The 24,391-nt window shown below is 46.3% G+C and overlaps 1 protein-coding gene across 1 annotated transcript in view; it reads right to left on the reverse strand.

Annotated features, from left to right (window-relative positions):
- The window catches only part of LOC149443918 (connector enhancer of kinase suppressor of ras 2-like), a 181,954-nt gene extending 166,279 nt beyond the window's left edge, over positions 1-15,675 (reverse strand). Inside the window, 2 exon segments of the mRNA XM_089655138.1 lie at positions 8,056-8,202; positions 15,514-15,675. Coding sequence (XP_089511264.1) covers positions 8,056-8,202; positions 15,514-15,675 — 309 coding nt within the window.
- Positions 15,676-24,391: the final 8,716 nt, after the last annotated feature.

The raw sequence follows: 24,391 nt of genomic DNA on the forward strand, positions 1-24,391 counted from the left end.
TTGTTAACTGGTCCAGGGACCGCCTGTCGCCTTCCTATCATCTGCCCAAATCTATTTTACGCCGCGCTGCTCGGCGGTCTGACAGCTCCGCACATAAAAGCTCGCAGCACGACGATCGTCTAGCAACACAATCTAACGAGGTGGAAAACAGACAGCAGAACAAAGGCGTCCATCTCCCAGAAAGGAACCCCTCCCCCCCCCCCCCCACCACCACCAGCATGCTCACGCCACTTAGGCTCATTGCCGAAATGACACGACTTTCCTATCGGGGGGGGGGGGGGGGGATAAACAGGCGATCTTTATTCAGTGAAAGGTGGAGACCCCCCCAAATGATAACATTTCCACCAGAAAAAAAAAATAGAAAGAATCAGATGCTGAGCACAATCTCTGCTCCAGACGCCGCAGGACATTTCGCTGTTTCCCGCCCACGCGATCGGTAAATTCGTCTTGGGCTCCAGCTGCAGAAAACTATAAAAAGGATTTCTTAATCCCGCGCTATATTTAGCCGTTTGATATGTTCGGGTTGCCAAAGTATAAACACGTCCCGGATTCAGCGGGAATTAAAGATTAATGACGGCGCCCCGCCGAGAGCGCCGCGCTACGTTTCGTACACAAATCTCCGCCAAAAAGCCTCCGCTCCACCAGTCATCTCCAGGCAGGCGAACTTCAAACGTTCATCACCATTATGTGACATGCCGAGAAAATCACGCCACAGACCCAACAATTAGAGAACAAGACTTAGGTCGAATTTCGACTCATGTATGGCCTATACATGAGTCGAAATTCGACCTAAGAATAATCGGCCGATTTTCGCTCTGTTATGATGATAGAAAGGCGACAAGCAGTCCCTGGACCAGTTAACTAGTTGCCGACCGCAGATAGCCGAATGATGGCTTCACTGCGGCCGGCCAGTTCTGGGTGGACATCATATGACGTCCCCCCAGAACGCGCTCTCCTGCGCGCCCCAGGGGGCGCGCACCCGGCGATCTCCGTGATCGCTGTGTCCTACGGACACAGCTGATCACGAGATGTGGTAAAAGGCCAATCATACCTGCCTTTTACCACATGATCAGCGGTGTCCAATGACGCTGTCAGATCGTGAGGAAAGTACTGCCGAGAACCGGCAGTTGTCAGAGCGAGGATCGGCACCGATCATCAGGGCACTGATGATCAGTGCCCTGATGATCGGTGCCCAGCAGTGCCACCCACAAGTTCCGTCCACCTGTGCCCAGCAGTGCGCCCACTAGCTCCGCCCACCTGTGCCCAGCAGTGCACCCACCTGTGCCACTCTGCACTGTCACACACCTGTGCCCAGAAGTGCCACCTACCCGTGCCCAGCAGTGCCACCCACCTGTGCCCACCCACCTGTGCCCACCAGTGCCACCCACCTGTGCCCACCAGTGCCACCCACCTGTGCCCACCCACCAGTGCTGCCCACCAGTGCCACCCACCAGTGCAGCCCAGCAGTGCTGCCAGTCAGTGCCACCAGTCAGTGCCCAGCGGTTGTGCCAGTCAGTGCCCAGCAGTGATGCCAGTCAGTGCCATCTATCAGTACCCATCATCAGTGTCACCTATCAGTGCCGCCTATCAGTGCTGCATATTAGTGCCGCCTATCCGTGACACCTCATTAGTGCTGCCTATCAGTGCCGCCTATCCGTGCCACCTCATTAGTACTGCCTATCAGTGCCCTTTAGTGCTGCCTATCAGTGCCCATCAGTGCCGCCTATCAGTGTCCATCAGTGCCGCCTCATCAACGCACATCAGTGAAGGAGAAAAATTACCTGTTTGAAAAATTTTATAATAGAAACAAAGAAACTTTTTTTTTTTTTTTCAAATTTTTTGCACTTTTTTAATTTATAGCGCAAAAAGTAAAGCGCCCAGTGGCGATTAAATACCACCAAAAGAAAGCTCTATTTGTGAGAAAAAAATGATCAAAATTTCATATGGGTACAATGTTGCATGACCGCGCAATTGTCAATCAAAGTGCGGCAGCGCTGAAAGCTGAAAATTGGCCTGGTAAGGAAGGGGGTAGAAGTGCCCGGTAGGCAGGAAGGGGGTAGAAGTGCCCTGTAGGCAGGAAGGGGGTAGAAGTGCCCGGTAGGCAGGAAGGGGGTAGAAGTGCCCGGTAGGCAGGAAGGGGGTAGAAGTGCCCGGTAGGCAGGAAGGGGGTAGAAGTGCCCTGTAGGCAGGAAGGGGGTAGAAGTGCCCGGTAGGCAGGAAGGGGGTAGAAGTGCCCGGTAGGCAGGAAGGGGGTAGAAGTGCCCGGTAGGCAGGAAGGGGGTAGAAGTGCCCAGTAGGCAGGAAGGGGGTAGAAGTGCCGGGTAGGCAGGAAGGGGGTAGAAGTGCCCGGTAGGCGAGGGGTTAACAAATCCCGGCCGCGCTCCGGAGGTTCTAATTATTCCAGCTTGGCTTCCGAGAAGGCGAATTGTTGGAATATTTTCAGTTCTCGGGACGACTTTTATCCAAAACGCTGGATAGAAAGGAAGCGTCACTGAGCAGGGAGACAATCTAGAGATCCACCAACTATGGCCGGGGGGGTGGGGGGCTGCCCTGGGCTCAGTGGTGTCATACAAGGTTGGGGGAGAGTCTCTGCCTACAAGCTGGAAGGAGTAGTGACAGCAGCTTCAGAGTAAGGCTGGCCATACATGGGTGGAAAATCGACCGATTTTTCATCCGAAAATCAGACCTAAGAATAATCAGCCGATTTTCGCTCTGTTAGTGGGGTCAATGGCACCGGCCGATTTTCCTGGTTCCTCCCCTTTACGGTGATCGGGCATGTTGGAAAATTCGTGAAAAACTACCGATTTTTGACTCAATGATGTTCGATTGTTTTTCTGAAAAGAATATGCGCATGTTCTCGGACGACTTTTATCCAAAAGGCTGGATAGAAAGGAAGCGTTACTGAGCAGGGAAATAATCTAGAGATCCACCAACCATGGCCAGGGGGGGGGGATGGGGCGGCTGCCCAGTGGTGTCATACAAGGTTGGGGGAGAGTCTCTGCCTACAAGCTGGAAGGAGTGGTGACAGCAGCTTCAGAGTAAGGCCGGCCATACATGGGTCGAAAAGCGACTGATTTTTCGTCCGAAAATCAGACCTAAGAATAATCAGCCGATTTTCGCTCTGTTAGTGGGGTCAATGGTACCGGACGATTTTTGTGGTTAACACCAACAAGAAGGCCCGGCTAGGCGTGTCAGGCATATTGTAGCCGGGCTTTTTTGTGTCATTGGTGCAGTAAAAGCTTCTTTCTGGCACCTCCACCATGCAGCTCATTTTTGTTGTAGTGTCATCATATTGTACAACCACAACGTCATTTTCCAGAGCAGCCTGGATTCCTCCTGCGGTCACCTGTGGGGGGTTCCCCTTTGTATCCCGGACAATTCTTCTGGCAGTTGTGGCTGCAATCTTTCTTGGTCTACCTGACCTCGGCTTGGTATCCAGAGATCCCCGAACTTTCCACTTCTTAATAGGTGATATAACAGAACTGATTGGCATATTCGAGGCTTTGGACATCTTTTTATGTCCTTTTCCATCTTTATAAAGTTCCATTACCTTGTTACGCAGGACTTTTGACAGTTCTTTTCTGCTCCCCATGGCTCAGTATCTAGCCTAGTCAGTGTTTCCACGTAAGAGCGAACAAACTCACCGACTATTTATACACTGACACCGATTGTGATGTAAGAAGTCACAGATGTGGGACATGAACCTCTAATTGGCATTGTAACCCGTGTGTGTCCCCTTGTGTGCCTGTACCAAGGCCCAACATTCCAGGGGGTGGAGACTTCTGATCCGGGGGCAGAGACTTCTGATCCAGGAGGCGGAGACTTCTGATCCGGGGGGCAGAGACTTCTGATCCAGGAGGGGCGGAGACTTCTGATCCAGGAGGGGCGGAGACTTCTGATCCAGGAGGGGCGGAGACTTCTGATCCAGGAGGGGCGGAGACTTCTGATCCAGGAGGGGCGGAGACTTCTGATCCAGGAGGGGTGGAGACTTCTGATCCAGGAGGGGCGGAGACTTCTGATCCAGGAGGGGCGGAGACTTCTGATCCAGGAGGGGCGGAGACTTCTGATCCAGGAGGGGCGGAGACTTCTGATCCGGGGGCGGAGACTTCTGATCCAGGAGGGACGGAGACTTCTGATCCAGGAGGGGCGGAGACTTCTGATCCAGGAGGGGCGGAGACTTCTGATCCAGGAGGGGCGGAGACTTCTGATCCAGGAGGGGCGGAGACTTCTGATCCAGGAGGGGCGGAGATTTCTGATCCAGGAGGGGCGGAGACTTCTGATCCAGGAGGGGCGGAGACTTCTGATCCAGGAGGGGCGGAGACTTCTGATCCAGGAGGGGCGGAGACTTCTGATATGGGGGCGGAGACTTCTGATCCGGGCCATTTGGGTGATTTCTGTTATCATTATGATTTATAAAGGAGCCAAACAACTCTGTGATAATAAATGGCGTCACATGACCATCATCCTCCAATAAAAGAGCATTTATTGGCAGATCCGCCATATTATCATTATCAATGCCAAAATGTCACAATTTCTGCCGGGGTATGAAAACTTTTGAGCACAACTGTAGTCCCGTATTTAGAGTGCACCCCCCCCCCCCAGACATGGCGGCCATCTTTGGTATGAAGCACCATTTATTATAATCACTGAATGGTGTGGGAGCAAAAATAACCGGATGGGATGCCGGACTCCTCGCACCGCGACGTTACATTGTTATCACAGGGAGACTGTGCTGCAGCCGGGTCACCTGACTCTAGTGAACGGATAGGCTGCATTCTCGGTGATGTCACCTGACTCTAGTGAACGGATAGGCTGCATTCTCGGTGATGTCACCTGACTCTAGTGAACGGATAGGCTGCATTCTCGGTAATGTCATCACTCTCTAGTGAAGGGATGGGCTGCGTTCTCGGTGATGTGCGTTCTCAGTGATGTCACCGCTCTCTAGTGAATGGATAGGCTGCATTCTCAGTGATGTCATCGCTCTCTAGTGAATGGATAGGCTGCATTCTCAGTGATGTCACTGCTCTCTAGTGAATGGATAGGCTGCATTCTCAGTGATGTCACTGCTCTCTAGTGAATGGATAGGCTGCATTCTCAGTGATGTCACTGCTCTCTAGTGAATGGATAGGCTGCATTCTCAGTGATGTCACTGCTCTCTAGTGAATGGATAGGCTGCATTCTCAGTGATGTCAGTGCTCTCTAGTGAATGGATAGGCTGCATTCTCAGTGATGTCAGTGCTCTCTAGTGAATGGATAGGCTGCATTCTCAGTGATGTCACCGCTCTCTAGTGAATGGATAGGCTGCATTCTCAGTGATGTCACCGTTCTCTAGTGAATGGATAGGCTGCGTTCTCAGTGATGTCACCGCTCTCTAGTGAAGGGATAGGCTGCGTTCTCAGTGATGTCACCACTCTCTAGTGAATGGATAAGCTGCGTTCTCAGTGATGTCACCGCTCTCTAGTGAACGGATAGGCTGCATTCTCAGTGAGGTCACCGCTCTCTAGTGAATGGATAGGCTGCATTCTCAGTGATGTCACCGCTCTCTAGTGAACGGATAGGCTGCATTCTCGGTGATGTCACCGCTCTCTAGTGAACGGATAGGCTGCATTCTCGGTGATGTCACCGCTCTCTAGTGAACAGATAAGCTGTGTTCTCGGTGATGTCACCGCTCTCTAGTGAATGGATAGGCTGCGTTCTCGGTGATGTCACCGCTCTCTAGTGAACGGATAGGCTGCGTTCTCAGTGATGTCACCGCTCTCTAGTGAATGGATAGGCTGCATTCTCAGTGATGTCACCGCTCTCTAGTGAACGGATAGGCTGCATTCTCGGTGATGTCACCGCTCTCTAGTGAACGGATAGGCTGCATTCTCGGTGATGTCACTGCTCTCTAGTGAATGGATAGGCTGCATTCTCAGTGATGTCACTGCTCTCTAGTGAATGGATAGGCTGCATTCTCAGTGATGTCACTGCTCTCTAGTGAATGGATAGGCTGCATTCTCAGTGATGTCAGTGCTCTCTAGTGAATGGATAGGCTGCATTCTCAGTGATGTCAGTGCTCTCTAGTGAATGGATAGGCTGCATTCTCAGTGATGTCACCTGACTCTAGTGAACGGATAGGCTGCATTCTCGGTAATGTCATCACTCTCTAGTGAAGGGATGGGCTGCGTTCTCGGTGATGTGCGTTCTCAGTGATGTCACCGCTCTCTAGTGAATGGATAGGCTGCATTCTCAGTGATGTCATCGCTCTCTAGTGAATGGATAGGCTGCATTCTCAGTGATGTCACTGCTCTCTAGTGAATGGATAGGCTGCATTCTCAGTGATGTCACTGCTCTCTAGTGAATGGATAGGCTGCATTCTCAGTGATGTCACTGCTCTCTAGTGAATGGATAGGCTGCATTCTCAGTGATGTCACTGCTCTCTAGTGAATGGATAGGCTGCATTCTCAGTGATGTCAGTGCTCTCTAGTGAATGGATAGGCTGCATTCTCAGTGATGTCAGTGCTCTCTAGTGAATGGATAGGCTGCATTCTCAGTGATGTCACCGCTCTCTAGTGAATGGATAGGCTGCATTCTCAGTGATGTCACCGTTCTCTAGTGAATGGATAGGCTGCGTTCTCAGTGATGTCACCGCTCTCTAGTGAAGGGATAGGCTGCGTTCTCAGTGATGTCACCACTCTCTAGTGAATGGATAAGCTGCGTTCTCAGTGATGTCACCGCTCTCTAGTGAACGGATAGGCTGCATTCTCAGTGAGGTCACCGCTCTCTAGTGAATGGATAGGCTGCATTCTCAGTGATGTCACCGCTCTCTAGTGAACGGATAGGCTGCATTCTCGGTGATGTCACCGCTCTCTAGTGAACGGATAGGCTGCATTCTCGGTGATGTCACCGCTCTCTAGTGAACAGATAAGCTGTGTTCTCGGTGATGTCACCGCTCTCTAGTGAATGGATAGGCTGCGTTCTCGGTGATGTCACCGCTCTCTAGTGAACGGATAGGCTGCGTTCTCAGTGATGTCACCGCTCTCTAGTGAATGGATAGGCTGCATTCTCAGTGATGTCACCGCTCTCTAGTGAACGGATAGGCTGCATTCTCGGTGATGTCACCGCTCTCTAGTGAACGGATAGGCTGCATTCTCGGTGATGTCACCGCTCTCTAGTGAACAGATAAGCTGTGTTCTCGGTGATGTCACCGCTCTCTAGTGAACAGATAAGCTGTGTTCTCGGTGATGTCACCGCTTTCTAGTGAACGGATAGGCTGCGTTCTCGGTGATGTCACCGCTCTCTAGTGAACGGATAGGCTGCGTTCTCGGTGATGTCACCGCTCTCTAGTGAATGGATAGGCTGCATTCTCAGTGATGTCACCGCTCTCTAGTGAACGGATAGGCTGCATTCTCGGTGATGTCACCGCTCTCTAGTGAACGGATAGGCTGCATTCTCGGTGATGTCACCGCTCTCTAGTGAACAGATAAGCTGTGTTCTCGGTGATGTCACCGCTCTCTAGTGAACGGATAGGCTGCGTTCTCGGTGATGTCACCGCTCTCTAGTGAACGGATAGGCTGCGTTCTCAGTGATGTCACCTCTCTCTAGTGAATGGATAGGCTGCATTCTCAGTGATGTCACCGCTCTCTAGTGAACGGATAGGCTGCATTCTCGGTGATGTCACCGCTCTCTAGTGAACGGATAGGCTGCATTCTCGGTGATGTCACCGCTCTCTAGTGAACAGATAAGCTGTGTTCTCGGTGATGTCACCGCTCTCTAGTGAACAGATAAGCTGTGTTCTCGGTGATGTCACCGCTCTCTAGTGAACGGATAGGCTGTGTTCTCGGTGATGTCACCGCTCTCTAGTGAACGGATAGGCTGCGTTCTCAGTGATGTCACCGCTCTCTAGTGAACGGATAGGCTGCGTTCTCGGTGATGTCACCGCTCTCTAGTGAATGGATAGGCTGCGTTCTCAGTGATGTCACCGCTCTCTAGTGAACGGATAGGCTGCACCCTTATATACTACATTCCCTGCAGACATCGGGGATCGGTGTTTGCTCTGCAGACTGTCGCACCTACCTGTAGTGCAAGTGGTTTCCATCGGACGTTCTTCAGGAGTGCGGGTGCCGAGGCCAGAGTGTTCTGGGGTCTCTTCTTCAGTGTCAGGATCACCCCGTTGGGATCTTCTCTCAAAGCGTTCACCAAGTTCTTCAGCTGCCAACCGACCTGAAGAGACACAAAGCAGATCGTTCGTCATCTGGAATCCGTACAACGAAGTGCAGAAAATCGACAAAACCCGGAATATGGATTTCACTTGTATGTCTGCTGGAGAGCCGAGCCCCATAGAGTCCCCTGTACTCCGGAGTCACCAACGGGGAGAAGAATCTACCGGGATGCCCAACCCCCTCCGACCATGACAGATAGCCAATAGAGACACAAACCAGGGAGATCTCCCCATTGTGGGAGGGGCAGAGACACAAACTACTGCAGGAAATCTCCCCATTGTGGGAGGGGCAGAGACACAAACTACTGCAGGAAATCTCCCCATTGTGGGAGGGGCAGAGACACAAACTACTGCAGGAAATCTCCCCATTGTGGGAGGGGCAGCCACAAACTACTGCAGGAAAATCTCCCCATTGTGGGAGGGGCAGAGACACAAACTACTGCAGGAAATCTCCCATTGTGGGAGGGGCAGAGACACAAACTACTGCAGGAAATCTCCCATTGTGGGAGGGGCAGAGACACCAACTACTGCAGGGAAATCTCCCCATTGTGGGAGGGCAGAGACACCAACTACTGCAGGGAAATCTCCCCATTGTGGGAGGGCAGAGACACCAACTACTGCGGGAAATCTCCCATTGTGGGAGGGGCAGAGACACAAACTACTGCAGGGAAATCTCCCCATTGTGGGAGGGCAGAGACACCAACTACTGCAGGGAAATCTCCCCATTGTGAGAGGGGCAGAGACACCAACTACTGCGGGAAATTTCCCATTGTGGGAGGGGCAGAGACACAAACTACTGCAGGGAAATCTCCCCATTGTGGGAGGGGCAGAGACACAAACTACTGGAGGAAATCTCCCCATTGCGGGAGGGGCAGAGACATAAACTACTGTGGGAAATCTCCCCATTGTGGGAGGGGCAGAGGCACAAACTACTGCGGGGAAATCTGCCCATTGTGGGAGGGGCAGAGAAAAACTACTGGGGGGAATCTCCCCATTATGGGAGGGACAGAGACACAATCTTTGTGCAAAGGGGAGTTTTGTAACAGGTGCTGTAATGCTTTCATAAAGCTATGTACTGCACACTGCCGGCCCCTCCCACCAGCTATGATCTGCCGGCATAGTATAGAGAAGCACAGAGAATCAGTGATGACATAGTTGTGTATGCAATGAAAATAGAAAGATTTTATTTAATTCTATTAGCATGTTGATGGGGGGCGGGGCGGGGGGGGGGGGGGTTGTCAGGGAAGACAAAATACAAGCATATTAAACTTCAGCTGTAAAGTGTATCTAAAATGCTAAACTTTTCTTTTTTTTTAGATAGCAAGGCTGACACCCTGGCAGGTTTTTACTTTATTATGTGTTTATGTATTCAAAGTAACCGACAGCCCAACACTCTCACATCCCCATAATACTGTATACGTATTTATTATGTATTATTTATTTATTATTTATTATGTATCGTTTATTTATTGTGTATTTATTGATTTTTTAAATATTATGAATTCATTATTTATTATGCATTATTTATGTATTTATGGATACAAAGTATACACAGTAAATGACAGCCCCACACTCTCACATTATAGTCACCATCATACCGTATGTGTATTTATTATGTAATTATTATTAATAATATTATTGTTATTATTATGCCTTTTTTATGTATTTGTGTAATCAAAGAAACCAACAGCCCGACACTCTCGCGTCACCTTCACCATAATACTGTATATTTATTTATTATGTATTATTTAGCATGTATATTATGTATCATTCATGTATTGTGTATTTATCTATTTTTTATTATTATGTATTCAATATTTATAATGCATTATTTATGTAATTATTATTTATTATGTTTTTTTGGATATAAAAGTATACACAGTAAATGACAGCCCCACACTCTCACATTACCATCATACCATATATGTATTTATTATGTTATTATTATTATTATTATTAATAATAGATTTGTTATTATTATGTCTTTTTTAATGTATTTGTGTATTCAACAGCCCGACACTCTCACAGCACCGCTACCATAGTGCTGTATACAGAGAAGGAAATGCGTATTCACTCCCCTGCTGAAGTTGAATGTTCGCCCCTCACACAGAAACGATCGGTCTAACAATGGAATGTTCGCCCCTCACACAGAAATGATCGGTCTAACAATGGAATGTTCGCCCCTCACACAGAAATGATCGGTCTAACAATGGAATGTTCGCCCCTCACACAGAAACGATCGGTCTAACAATGGAATGTTCGGTGTAACACTGAGAGACAGAATACAACAACAAATTCAGCAGAAATGCGTCTAACAAATGATGACGGATCTGCATGTTCATGAGGGAAAGAAGGATTTGATCCCCTTCACAAAACATGACTTAGTACTTGGTGGCCAATCCCTTGTTGGCCATCACAGAGGTCAGACATTTCCTGGAGTTGGCCCCCAGGTTCGCACACATCTCAGGAGGGGTTTTGGCCCACTCCTCTCGGCAGATTCTCTCCAAGTCATTAAGGTTTGGTGGCTGACGTTTGGCAACTCGAACTTTCAGCTCTCTCCACAGATTTTCCATTGGATGAAGGTCTGGAGGCTGGCTAGGCCATGTGCTTCTTCTTGAGCCGCTCCTTTGTTGCCTTGGCCGTGTGTTTTGGGTCATTGTCATGCTGGAACACCCATCCACCACCCATTTTCAATGCCCTGGCTGAGGGAAGAAGGTTCCCACCCAAGATTTGAGGGTACATTGCCCCGTCCATCGTCCCTTTGATGCGGTGCAGTTGTCCTGTCCCCTTAGCAGAACCCCCCCCCAAAGCAGAATGTTTCCACCACCATGTTTCACAGTTGGGATGGTGTTCTTGGGGTCATAGGCAGCATTCCTCCTCCTCCAAACATGGCGAGTTGAGTTGATGCCAAAGAGCTGGATTTTGGTCTCCTCTGACCACAACACTTCCCACCAGTCCTCCTCTGCATCATTCAGATGTTCAGTGGCAGACTTCAGACGGGCCTGGACATGGGCTTTCTTGAGCAGAGGGACCTTGCGGCACTGCAGGATTTCAGTCCTTGTCGGCGTAGTGTGTTCCCAATTGTTTTCTTGGTGACTGTGGTCCCAGCTGCCTGGAGATCATTGACAAGATCCTCACGTGTAGTTCTGGGATGATCCCTCACTGTTCTCGTGATCATTGACACTCCACGAGGTGAGATCTTGCATGGTGCACCAGACCTAGGGAGACTGACACTTGTTTTGTGTTTCTTCCATTTGTGAATGATTGCACCAACTGTTGTCACCTTCTCACCAAGCTGCTTGGCCATAGTTTGGTAGCCCAGTCCAGCCTTGTGTAGGTCTACCATCTTGTCCCTGACATCCTTGGACAGCTCTTTGGTCTTTGCCATGGTGGAGAGTTTGGAATCTGATGGTTTGATGGCGCCTGTGGACAGGTGTCTTTTATACAGGTAACACAATGAGATTAGCAGCACTCCCTTTAAGAGACTGCTTCTAATCTCAGCTTGTTACCTGTATGAGAGACACCTGGGAGCCAGAAATCCTGCTGAATGACAGGGGATCAAATCCTTCTTTCCCTCATGAACATGCAGATCCGTCATCATTTGTTAGACGCATTTCTGCTGAATTTGTTGTTGTATTCTGTCTCTCAGTGTTACACCGAACATTCCATTGTTAGACCGATCATTTCTGTGTGAGGGGCGAACATTCCATTGTTAGACCGATCATTTCTGTGTGAGGGGCGAACATTCCATTGTTAGACCGATCATTTCTGTGTGAGGGGCGAACATTCCATTGTTAGACCGATCATTTCTGTGTGAGGGGCGAACATTCCATTGTTAGACCGATCGTTTCTGTGTGAGGGGCGAACATTCCATTGTTAGACCGATCGTTTCTGTGTGAGGGGCGAACATTCCATTGTTAGACCGATCGTTTCTGTGTGAGGGGCGAACATTCCATTGTTAGACCGATCGTTTCTGTGTGAGGGGCGAACATTCCATTGTTAGACCGATCGTTTCTGTGTGAGGGGCGAACATTCCATTGTTAGACCGATCGTTTCTGTGTGAGGGGCGAACATTCCATTGTTAGACCGATCGTTTCTGTGTGAGGGGCGAACATTCCATTGTTAGACCGATCGTTTGTGTGAGGGGCAAACATTCCATTGTTAGACCGATCGTTTCTGTGTGAGGGGCGAACATTCCATTGTTAGACCGATCGTTTCTGTGTGAGGGGCGAACATTCCATTGTTAGACCGATCGTTTCTGTGTGAGGGGCGAACATTCCATTGTTAGACCGATCATTTCTGTGTGAGGGGCGAACATTCCATTGTTAGACCGATCATTTCTGTGTGAGGGGCGAACATTCAGCATCAGCCGGGGAGCAAATACACATTTCCTGCACTGTATATGTATATATTTATATCTTAAATGAATAATAAAATATTCTTAAAATGTAAAATAAAAAAAAAATTATTAATATATAACTAAAAATGTATAATAAAGTAATCTTAAAATGTATACCTAAAAAAAAAAAATAATAATAATATATATATATATATATATACACACACTGTATATATATATATATATATATATATATATATATATATATATATATATATATATAAAACATATTATAAAGTATTCTTAAAATGTATCTAAAATGTATATTAAAAAAACATTAAACTGTGTAATTTAAAAAAATCTAAAAATCTAAATGTACTATATATATAAATACTGTTTTTTTTTCCTTGGAAGGATTAGAGATTTGTTAGGATATTATAGCTATATAAAAAGAGGGGGTGCAGCTAGTAAAATCAACAATGTCACAATAAATACAGATATAAATATAAAGTGACAAGGTGCAAATACAGGAGCCACTGGATGGTGGCCGAAGGTGCTAGAAGGTGTTAACTCAGTCAAAGAAGTTCACAAAGAAGAAGTGTTGATAAGCGACTGCTCAACCCCTATGACTACGAGCAGTCGCACGAAACGCGTCAGGGCAGGGCTGCAGCAGGTGTGACGCTACGCCGCCGGCGCCACGAGGGGCCATCTTATTCACTTTCATGGTCAGTATTTATGTGTACATTCCCCACTGTACTCGCACTCCTTATATGGAATACATTATCATATACATACTGCACTATGTGGGCTCCTCTGTTTCTTTGAGCTCTCCTGGGAGCCTATCACATCCGCATCCTTTGTGAGAAGACCCCCATATGAGCAGGCTGTATCCATTGTGTGGTGACCCCCATGAGTGATAGCACCGCCAGGGAGTGAGGGACAATCTGACCAGACCTATTGTGAGGATATCCTGAAGACCAGTGGCCTACTACTATCTATGCGCATTTGATTTGCGTATCTGGTGAGTGCGCAATCTCATTATCATTTATCACCGGATCCACGGTCTGTATCACTGGATATCTTGAGATCATTTGAGATCTTATCAACACTTCTTCTTTGTGAACTTTTGACTGAGTTAACACCTTCTAGCACCTTCGGCCACCATCCAGTGGCTCCTGTATTTGCACCTTGTCACTTTATATTTATATCTGTATTTATTGTGACATTGCTGATTTTACTAGCTGCACCCCCTCTTTTTCTATGTGTCTTGGAAGGTTTATTGGTACCTTTTCGGTGTACAGCTGCTAATATATTTGGCATCATTTTAGCGCTCGCTTCTCCTTTCTGCATTTCCAGGATATTATAGCTGTCTGGGTCCCCATTAGGGACATTGACCCTCTCTAGTCAAGCTTGGGACCACTGTCATTTACACAGAAAGCTCTGGGAAGCCCAAATTTTTGTCACGGAGTGGAGATGTCCTTTCACTTCCTGTTGCGTCTCCAGGACAGGAAGTGAAAGAATATCTTCTCAAAAGGGACATAGATGGCAAACAATAAGACAGATGTTTAACTCTTTCCTACTCCATCCAATACTAAAAAAAACGATTTTGGCTGGACATACACCTAACAAAGTGCTGGAAACCTTTCCTTCCAAAGAACAATCTGAACAGTTATATTTACAGTTGAACTTTAATCTGCCTATATTTTAGCCTTCCCTGGTTCTCTTGTCATCACTGGGTCTCCGTGCTTCTCTATACAATGCAGGCAGATCATGGTTGGTGGGAGGTGCCAGCAGGGTGCTGTATTTAGCTTCCTGCAAACATCACAGTCCCCTGCCTCTTCTCAAGAGCCCTCAGTCCTGATGCAAGCAGTGGGAGGAGTTATGCAAATATGAAAATGTATTGATGGGTGAAGGTCAGCCTGGAGGAGCGGGTGTTCCTGGACAGGCTGTATTTGCATACAGACCGCCCACATGTGATCATCAGCTTCCATAATTGAAAGAACTGCAACCCAATAAATGAAGGGACTAAGTATAGTTAGGCTGGGGAGGAAAGTGCTAGATGATGCTGGATGTCCTCCAGCCAGGAAGTGAGACGGAGCTCTGATTGGCTGCAGCTTCTATTGCACATTGTGAGAAGCTCCCAGTGTGCAGTGATATCAGAGGAAGCCGCTTCAGTCCAGGGGAGGAGCCGGTACACCTGTGCAAGACTGGAGGGGAGGAGCTGGTACACCTGTGCTAGACTGAAGGGGAGGAGCCGGTACACCTGTGCAAGACTGGAGGGGAGGAGTCGGTACACCTGTGCAAGACTGGAGGGGAGGAGCCGGTACACCTGTGGTAGACTGAAGGGGAGGAGCCGGTACACCTGTGCAAGACTGGAGGGGAGGAGCCGGTACACCTGTGGTAGACTGAAGGGGAGGAGCCGGTACACCTGTGCAAGACTGGAGGGGAGGAGTCGGTACACCTGTGCAAGACTGGAGGGGAGGAGCCGGTACACCTGTGGTAGACTGAAGGGGAGGAGCCGATACATCTGTGCAATACTGGAGGGGAGGAGCCGGTACACCTGTGCAAGACTGAAGGGGAGGAGCCGGTACACCTGTGCAAAACTGGAGGGGAGGAGCCGGTACACCTGTGCAAGACTGACGGGGAGGCGGTACACTTGTGCAAGACTGAAGGGGAGGAGCCGGTACACCTGTGCAAGACTGAAGGGGAGGAGCAGGTACACCTGTGCAAGACTGAAGGGGAGGAGCACGTACACCTGTGCAAGACTGAAGGGGAGGAGCCGGTACACCTGTGCAAGACTGAAGGGGAGGAGCCGGTACACCTGTGCAAGACTGAAGGGGAGGAGCCGGTACACCTGTGCAAGACTGAAGGGGGGGGGGGTTGGAGGGAGGATTTAACCCTTTCCAAGTCTCTCATCTGCTTTTTTTTTTTTCTGCCCAAACTGCGATTCTATTTTGCTGAATATATAACAAACACTCAGAACTAGGCGGTTGGCGGTTTCCCGGCGTTGGCTGCGATTTCGGCTGGCGGCTAGACAAGATGAATTATTTCTTTTAATAATGTTCTCAGCCCCGGCGCGCAGAGCGCGGGCTCCCCGTCTACCGCCATCTACACAGACACAAATGATGGCGGGCATTATCGCGCCGTAACTGTAGATGTGTTTTAATGTTCTCCGACAGATCGCGGCGAGGAAGAAATGAAAACGTTCCAGAGCTTTAATTAAAGACGAGTCAATATTTACTTCCAGCAGCTGAAATCGCCGACAATGGAACGGAATTTCCGGAAAGGATCCCCTCTGCACAATGAAAAGGAACAATGGAGGATATGGGCTCACTCGCTGTAGTCAAGCCCCACCCCCCACTACTTATTTTCTTTTTTCCTGCATGCTGGTAGGCAGGCAGCTCACACAAAGCGGAATCCTTCTTGTGTCTTCCGGAGCAGAAACTCCTCACTGATCACAATGTTATCTCTCACTCAGCAACAGCTCAGAGGTATTTTTTTAGGTTTAGAAGAGCATCTAGCGATGATTGGTCAGCAGTCATTCTGGAATGGGTGTGTCCCCCCTAAGGGCCCATTTACTTCTCTGTGGTGCATTAATGCACATGTGCAAATAAAGGGCCTCATTCCTAGCTGCATCTCTGTTCCACCACATCCACCATTACAGTTGCCCTATATATGAGGCCTGATGAAGGGGGAGGGATTTCCCCAAAACACACTGGTTCTACCTGTTACCTACTGCCAATGGGCTTCATTATTAGCCGCATCTCTGTTCCAGGTCTGTCCTCACCACATCCACCATTACAGTTTCTTTATATACGAGGCCTGATGAAGGGGGAGACATTTCCCCGAAACACATTGGTTTTCCTGTTATCTGCTGCCAATAGACTTCATTATTAGCCTCATCTCTGTTCCACCTCATCCACCATTACAGTTTCTCTATATGCTAGGCCTGATGAAAGGGGAGACATTTCCCCGAAACACATTGGTTCTACCTGTTACCTGCTGCCAATGGGCTTCATTATTAGCCGCATCTCTGTTCCAGGTCTGTCCTCACCACATCCACCATTACAGTTTCTTTATATATGAGGCTTGATGAAGGGGGAGACATTCCCCCAAAACATGTTGGCTTTATCTGTTATCTGCTGCCAATAGACTTCATTATTAGCAGCATCTCTGTTCCAGGTCTGTTCCACCACATCCACCATTACAGTTTCTCTATATGCTATGCCTGATGAAGGGGGAGACATTTCCCCAAAACACGTTGGTTCTACCTGTTACCTGCTGCCAATGGGCTTCGTTATTAGCCGCATCTCTGTTCCACCACATCCACCATTACAGTTGCCCTATATACAAGGCCTGATGAAGGGGGAGACATTTCCCCAAAACACGTTGGTTCTACCTGTTACCTGCTGCCAATGGGCTTCATTATTAGCCGCATCTCTGTTCCACCACATCCACCATTACAGTTGCCCTATATACGAGGCCTGATGAAGGGGGAGACATTTCCCCAAAACACGTTGGCTCTACCTGTTACCTGCTGCCAATGGGCTTCGTTATTAGCCGCATCTCTGTTCCACCACATCCACCATTACAGTTGCCCTATATACGAGGCCTGATCAAGGGGGAGACATTTCCCCCGAAACACGTTTTCCAATTATTTAAATTCAATTATCATAAAAACATGAAAAACATAAACTCTGCGGTGCAGTTGCTGATAAGCAGAAATCACAAATAGAAGGGAAATGGGAGGGGGAAAGGCAAATAGGGAGCCCACCCTCCGATATATTCCGGAGTATAACCAATACAGGGTATATAAACGGAAAATCAAGACTGGCCGGCTGGCCCTACAAAAACGCAACATTACACCCCGAGTATGGGGCTCTATAGGTAAGGTCATAAAAAAGGAGAAATCGGTTAACAACGTCATTCGATGTGTCTAAAACGTAGAGGGTGAAGTAAGGGTGAGGAAAAAAAAGGGGAGAACAGGGGAAAGAGAGAAAAAAAAGGGGGGGGGGGAGGTGAGACTTGGTCCTCCCGGTCCGGATCCTCGGCCACAAAGCACCCAGGTGACTAGGAGGCCTGAAGGTAGGCAATGCATGGGTTCCATACCTTCCCAAACCTGCTTTGTATGTCTCTGAGGATGCTGGTCAATTTTTCGCTAATCATGATCCCTGAGATTTTATGTTTGATTTGAGTAATGTTGGGCACAGGTGACACTCGCAGAAGAGAGGAAAATGAGGGTTCGGGGTGTCTGGGGATCTCATCTGAGATGTCGGCATGTAGAGCCGTTTTGGCATTTTTAGGGATGTTCTGTCCTGTCACCGAGAAAACAAGACTGATTCTTCAGATCCAGAATCGCAGGATCTTCGGGGACGACCACCAGACATGGTACATATCACCTACCTACCAGGGGCGGACTAACCATTTGGAAACTCGGGCACTGCCTGAGGGCCCGGGGTAAGTAGGGGGCCCCATGAGATGACCCTGGTACCTTTTTCATAGGATTTTTTGAGTTTGGGCAAGGACACAGGGGCCCCATGATCCCCTATTGCCTGGGGGCCCCATGAGTTGTCAGTCCGCCCCTGCTACCTACCCTCATCCTCGGAAACACAAAGATGAGGCATTAGGGTAGGTCTTCACCAGCCTCGCTGAGAAGATGTTCCATATAGATAGTACCTTATAGTCAGGAGCGGACTGACAACTAATGGGGCCCCCAGGCAATAGGGGATCATGGGTCCCCTGTGTCTTTGCCCAAACCCAAAAAAGCCTATGAAAAAGCCAATGAAAGGTACCAGGGGCATCTCATGGGGCCCCCTACTGACCCTGGGCCCTCAGGCATTGCCCGAGAGCCCAAATGGTCAGTCTGCCCCTGCTTATAGTTCTCCTCCACTAGAGTGGTGTTGAGTATTCCCCTGTGCACCATGGGTGACAACCGTGTCATAGTTACATAGTTAGTCTGGCTGAAAAAAGACAAAAGTACATCCAGTTCAATCATTAAAAAAAAAAAAGTTACAATCCTACACCCACAGTTGATCCAGAGGAAGGCAAACAACCCAGCAAATCACGATCCAATCGCCTCCTGCTGGGAAAAAATTCCTTCCTGATCCCCCGAGAGGCAATCGGATATTCCCTGGATCAACTTTCCCTATAAATGTTCTATCCAGTTATATTCTGTGTATCCAAGAAAGAATCCAGGACTTTCCTACAGCAATCCACTGAGCTGCCACAACCAACTCTGGAGGGAGTCTATTCTACATTCTCACAGCTCTTACTGTGAAGAAACCTTTCCGTGGGAGATCATATCCCCCCTTATGTATTATACATGGAGATCATATCCCCCTTATGTATTATATATGGAGATCATATCCCCCCTTATGTATTATACATGGAGATCATATCCCCCCTTATGTATTATATATGGAGATCATATCCCCCCTTATGTATTATACATGGAGATCATATCCCCCCTTATGTATTATACATGGTGATCATATCCCCCCCTTATGTATTATACATGGAGATCATATCCCCCTTATGTATTATACATGGAGATCATATCCCCCCCTTATGTATTATACATGGAGATCATATCCCCCCCTTATGTATTATACATGGAGATCATATCCCCCTTATGTATTATACATGGAGATCATATCCCCCCCTTATGTATTATACATGGAGATCGTATCCCCCCTTATGTATTATACATGGAGATCATATCCCCCCTTATGTATTATACATGGAGATCATATCCCCCCTTATGTATTATATATGGAGATCATATCCCCCCTTATGTATTATACATGGAGATCATATCCCCCCCTTATGTATTATACATGGAGATCATATCCCCCCCTTATGTATTATACATGGAGATCATATCCCCCCCTTATGTATTATACATGGAGATCATATCCCCCCCTTATGTATTATACATGGAGATCATATCCCCCCTTATGTATTATACATGGAGATCATATCCCCCCTTATGTATTATACATGGAGATCATATCCCCCCCTTATGTATTATACATGGTGATCATATCCCCCCTTATGTATTATACATGGAGATCATATCCCCCCTTATGTATTATACATGGAGATCATATCCCCCCTTATGTATTATACATGGAGATCATATCCCCCTTATGTATTATACATGGAGATCATATCCCCCCTTATGTATTATATATGGAGACCATATCCCCCCTTATGTATTATACATGGAGATCATATCCCCCCTTATGTATTATACATGGAGATCATATCCCCCTTATGTATTATACATGGAGATCATATCCACTCTTATGTATTATACATGGAGATCATATCCCCCCTTATGTATTATACATGGAGATCATATCCCCCCTTATGTATTATACATGGTGATCATATCCCCCTTATGTATTATACATGGAGATCATATCCCCCCTTATGTATTATACATGGAGATCATATCCCCCCTTATGTATTATACATGGAGATCATATCCCCCCTTATGTATTATACATGGAGATCATATCCCCCCTTATGTATTATACATGGAGATCATATCCCCCCTTATGTATTATACATGGAGATCATATCCCCCCTTATGTATTATACATGGAGATCATATCCCCCCTTATGTATTATACATGGAGATCATATCCCCCCTTATGTATTATACATGGAGATCATATCCCCCTTATGTATTATACATGGAGATCATATCCCCCCTTATGTATTATACATGGAGATCATATCCCCCCTTATGTATTATACATGGAGATCATATCCCCCTTATGTATTATACATGGAGATCATATCCCCCCCTTATGTATTATACATGGAGATCATATCCCCCTTATGTATTATACATGGAGATCATATCCCCCCTTATGTATTATACATGGAGATCATATCCCCCCCCTTATGTATTATACACGGAGATCATACCCCCCTTATGTATTTATACATGGAGATCATATCCCCCCTTATGTATTATACATGGAGATCATATCCCCCTTATGTATTATACATGGCGATCATATCCCCCCTTATGTATTATACATGGAGATCATACCCCCCTTATGTATTATACACGGAGATCATATCCCCCTTATGTATTATACACGGAGATCATATCCCCCCCCTTATGTATTATACATGGAGATCATATCCCCCCTTATGTATTATACATGGAGATCATATCCCCCCTTATGTATTATACATGGAGATCATATCCCCCTTATGTATTATACATGGAGATCATACCCCCCCTTATGTATTATACATGGAGATCATATCCCCCTTATGTATTATACATGGAGATCATATCCCCCCCTTATGTATTATACATAGAGATCATATCCCCCCTTATGTATTATACATGGGGATCATATCCCCCCTTATGTATTATACATGGAGATCATATCCCCCCCCCTTATGTATTATACATGGAGATCATATCCCCCCTTATGTATTATACATGGAGATCATATCCCCCTTATGTATTATACATGGGGATCATATCCCCCCTTATGTATTATACATGGAGATCATATCCCCCTTATGTATTATACATGGAGATCATATCCCCCCCCTTATGTATTATACATGGAGATCATATCCCCCCTTATGTATTATACATGGAGATCATATCCCCTTTATGTATTATACATGGAGATCATATCCCCCTTATGTATTATACATGGAGATCGTACCCCCCCCCTTATGTATAATACATGGAGATCATATCCCCCCTTATGTATTATACATGGAGATCATATCCCCCTTATGTATTATACATGGAGATCATATCCCCCCTTATGTATTATACATGGCGATCATATCCCCCCCTTATGTATTATACATGGAGATCATATCCCCCCCCCTTATGTATTATACATGGAGATCATATCCCCCCCTTATGTATTATACATGGAGATCATATCCCCCCTTATGTATTATACATGGAGATCATATCCCCCCCTTATGTATTATACATGGAGATCATATCCCCCTTATGTATTATACATGGAGATCATATCCCCCCTTATGTATTATACATGGAGATCATATCCCCCCTCATGTATTATACATGGAGATCATATCCCCCCCCCCTTATGTATTATACATGGAGATCATATCCCCCCCTTATGTATTATACATGGAGATCATATCCCCCCTCATGTATTATACATGGAGATCATATCCCCCCCCCCTTATGTATTATACATGGAGATCATATCCCCCTTATGTATTATACATGGAGATCATACCCCCCCTTATGTATTATACATGGAGATCATATCCCCCCTCATGTATTATACATGGAGATCATATCCCCCCCCCTTATGTATTATACACGGAGATCATATCCCCCTTATGTATTATACATGGAGATCATATCCCCCCCCCTTATGTATTATACATGGAGATCATATCCCCCCTTATGTATTATACATGGAGATCATATCCCCCCCCCCTTATGTATTATACATGGAGATCATATCCCCCCCCCCTTATGTATTATACATGGAGATCATATCCCCCCTTATGTATTATACATGGAGATCATATCCCCCCTTATGTATTATACATGGAGATCATATCCCCCCCTTATATATTATACATGGAGATCATATCCCCCCTTATGTATTATACATGGAGATCATATCCCCCCTTATGTATTATACATGGAGATCATATCCCCCCTTATGTATTATACATGGAGATCATATCCCCCCCTTATATATTATACATGGAGATCATATCCCCCCTTATATATTATACATGGAGATCATATCCCCCCTTATGTATTATACATGGTGATCATATCCCCCCTTATGTATTATACATGGAGATCATATCCCCCCCTTATGTATTATACATGGAGATCATATCCCCCCTATGTATTATACATGGAGATCATATCCCCCCTTATGTATTATACATGGAGATCATATCCCCCCTTATGTATTATACATGGAGATCATATCCCCCCTTATGTATTATACATGGAGATCATACCCCCCCTTATGTATTATACATGGAGATCATATCCCCCCTTATGTAATATACATGGTGATCATATCCCCCCCTTATGTATTATACATGGAGATCATATCCCCCTTTATGTAATATACATGGAGATCATATCCCCCCTTATATATAATACATGGAGATCATATCCCCCCCCTTATGTATTATACATGGAGATCATATCCCCCCCCCCTTATGTATTATACATGGAGATCATATCCCCCCCCTTTATGTATTATACATGGAGATCACATCCCCCCTTATGTATTATACATGGAGATCACATCCCCCCCCTTATGTATTATACATGGAGATCATATCCCCCCCCCTTATGTATTATACATGGTGATCATATCCCCCCTTATGTATTATACATGGAGATCATATCCCCCCCTTATGTATTATACATGGAGATCATATCCCCCCTTATGTATTATACATGGAGATCATATCCCCCCTTATGTATTATACATGGAGATCATATCCCCCCTTATGTATTATACATGGAGATCATATCCCCCCTTATGTATTATACATGGAGATCATATCCCCCCTTATGTATTATACATGGAGATCATACCCCCCCTTATGTATTATACATGGAGATCATATCCCCCCTTATGTAATATACATGGTGATCATATCCCCCCCTTATGTATTATACATGGTGATCATATCCCCCCTTTATGTATTATACATGGAGATCATATCCCCCCTTATGTAATATACATGGAGATCATATCCCCCCTTATATATAATACATGGAGATCATATCCCCCCCCCCTTATGTATTATACATGGAGATCATATCCCCCCCCTTATGTATTATACATGGAGATCATATCCCCCCCTTTATGTATTATACATGGAGATCACATCCCCCCCTTATGTATTATACATGGAGATCACATCCCCCCCCTTATGTATTATACATGGAGATCATATCCCCCCCCCCTTATGTATTATACATGGTGATCATATCCCCCCCTTTATGTATTATACATGGAGATCACATCCCCCCTTATGTATTATACATGGAGATCATATCCCCCCTTATGTATTATACATGGAGATCATATCCCCCCTTATGTATTATACATGGAGATCATATCCCCCCCTTATGTATTATACATGGAGATCATATCCCCCTTATGTATTATACATGGAGATCATATCCCCCCTTATGTATTATACATGGAGATCATATCCCCCTTATGTATTATACATGGAGATCATATCCCCCCCTTATGTATTATACATGGAGATCATATCACCCCTTATGTATTATACATGGAGATCATATCCCCCTTATGTATTATACATGGATATCATATCCCCCCCTTATGTATTATACATGGAGATCATATCCCCCCTTATGTATTATACATGGAGATCATATCCCCCCTTATGTATTATACATGGAGATCATATCCCCCTTATGTATTATACATGGATATCATATCCCCCCCTTATGTATTATACATGGAGATCATATCCCCCCTTATGTATTATACATGGAGATCATATCCCCCCTTATGTATTATACATGGAGATCATATCCCCCCTTATGTATTATACATGGAGATCATATCCCCCCTTATGTATTATACATGGAGATCATATCCTCCCTTATGTATTATACATGGAGATCATATCCCCCCTTATGTATTATACATGGAGATCATATCCTCCCTTAATCTCCTCTTCTCAGTATAGAATACATTCAGTTCCTCTAATCTTTCCTCATAGCTGATCTCCTCCATGCCTCGTATCAGTTTAGTTGCCCTTCTCTGTACTTCCTCCAGTTCCCCAATGTTCTTGCTGTG

Source organism: Staurois parvus, unplaced genomic scaffold (genome assembly GCF_062004578.1).
Source record: "Staurois parvus isolate SC_StPar_1 unplaced genomic scaffold, SC_StPar_1.0 ptg000826l, whole genome shotgun sequence".
Classification (NCBI taxonomy): domain Eukaryota; kingdom Metazoa; phylum Chordata; class Amphibia; order Anura; family Ranidae; genus Staurois; species Staurois parvus.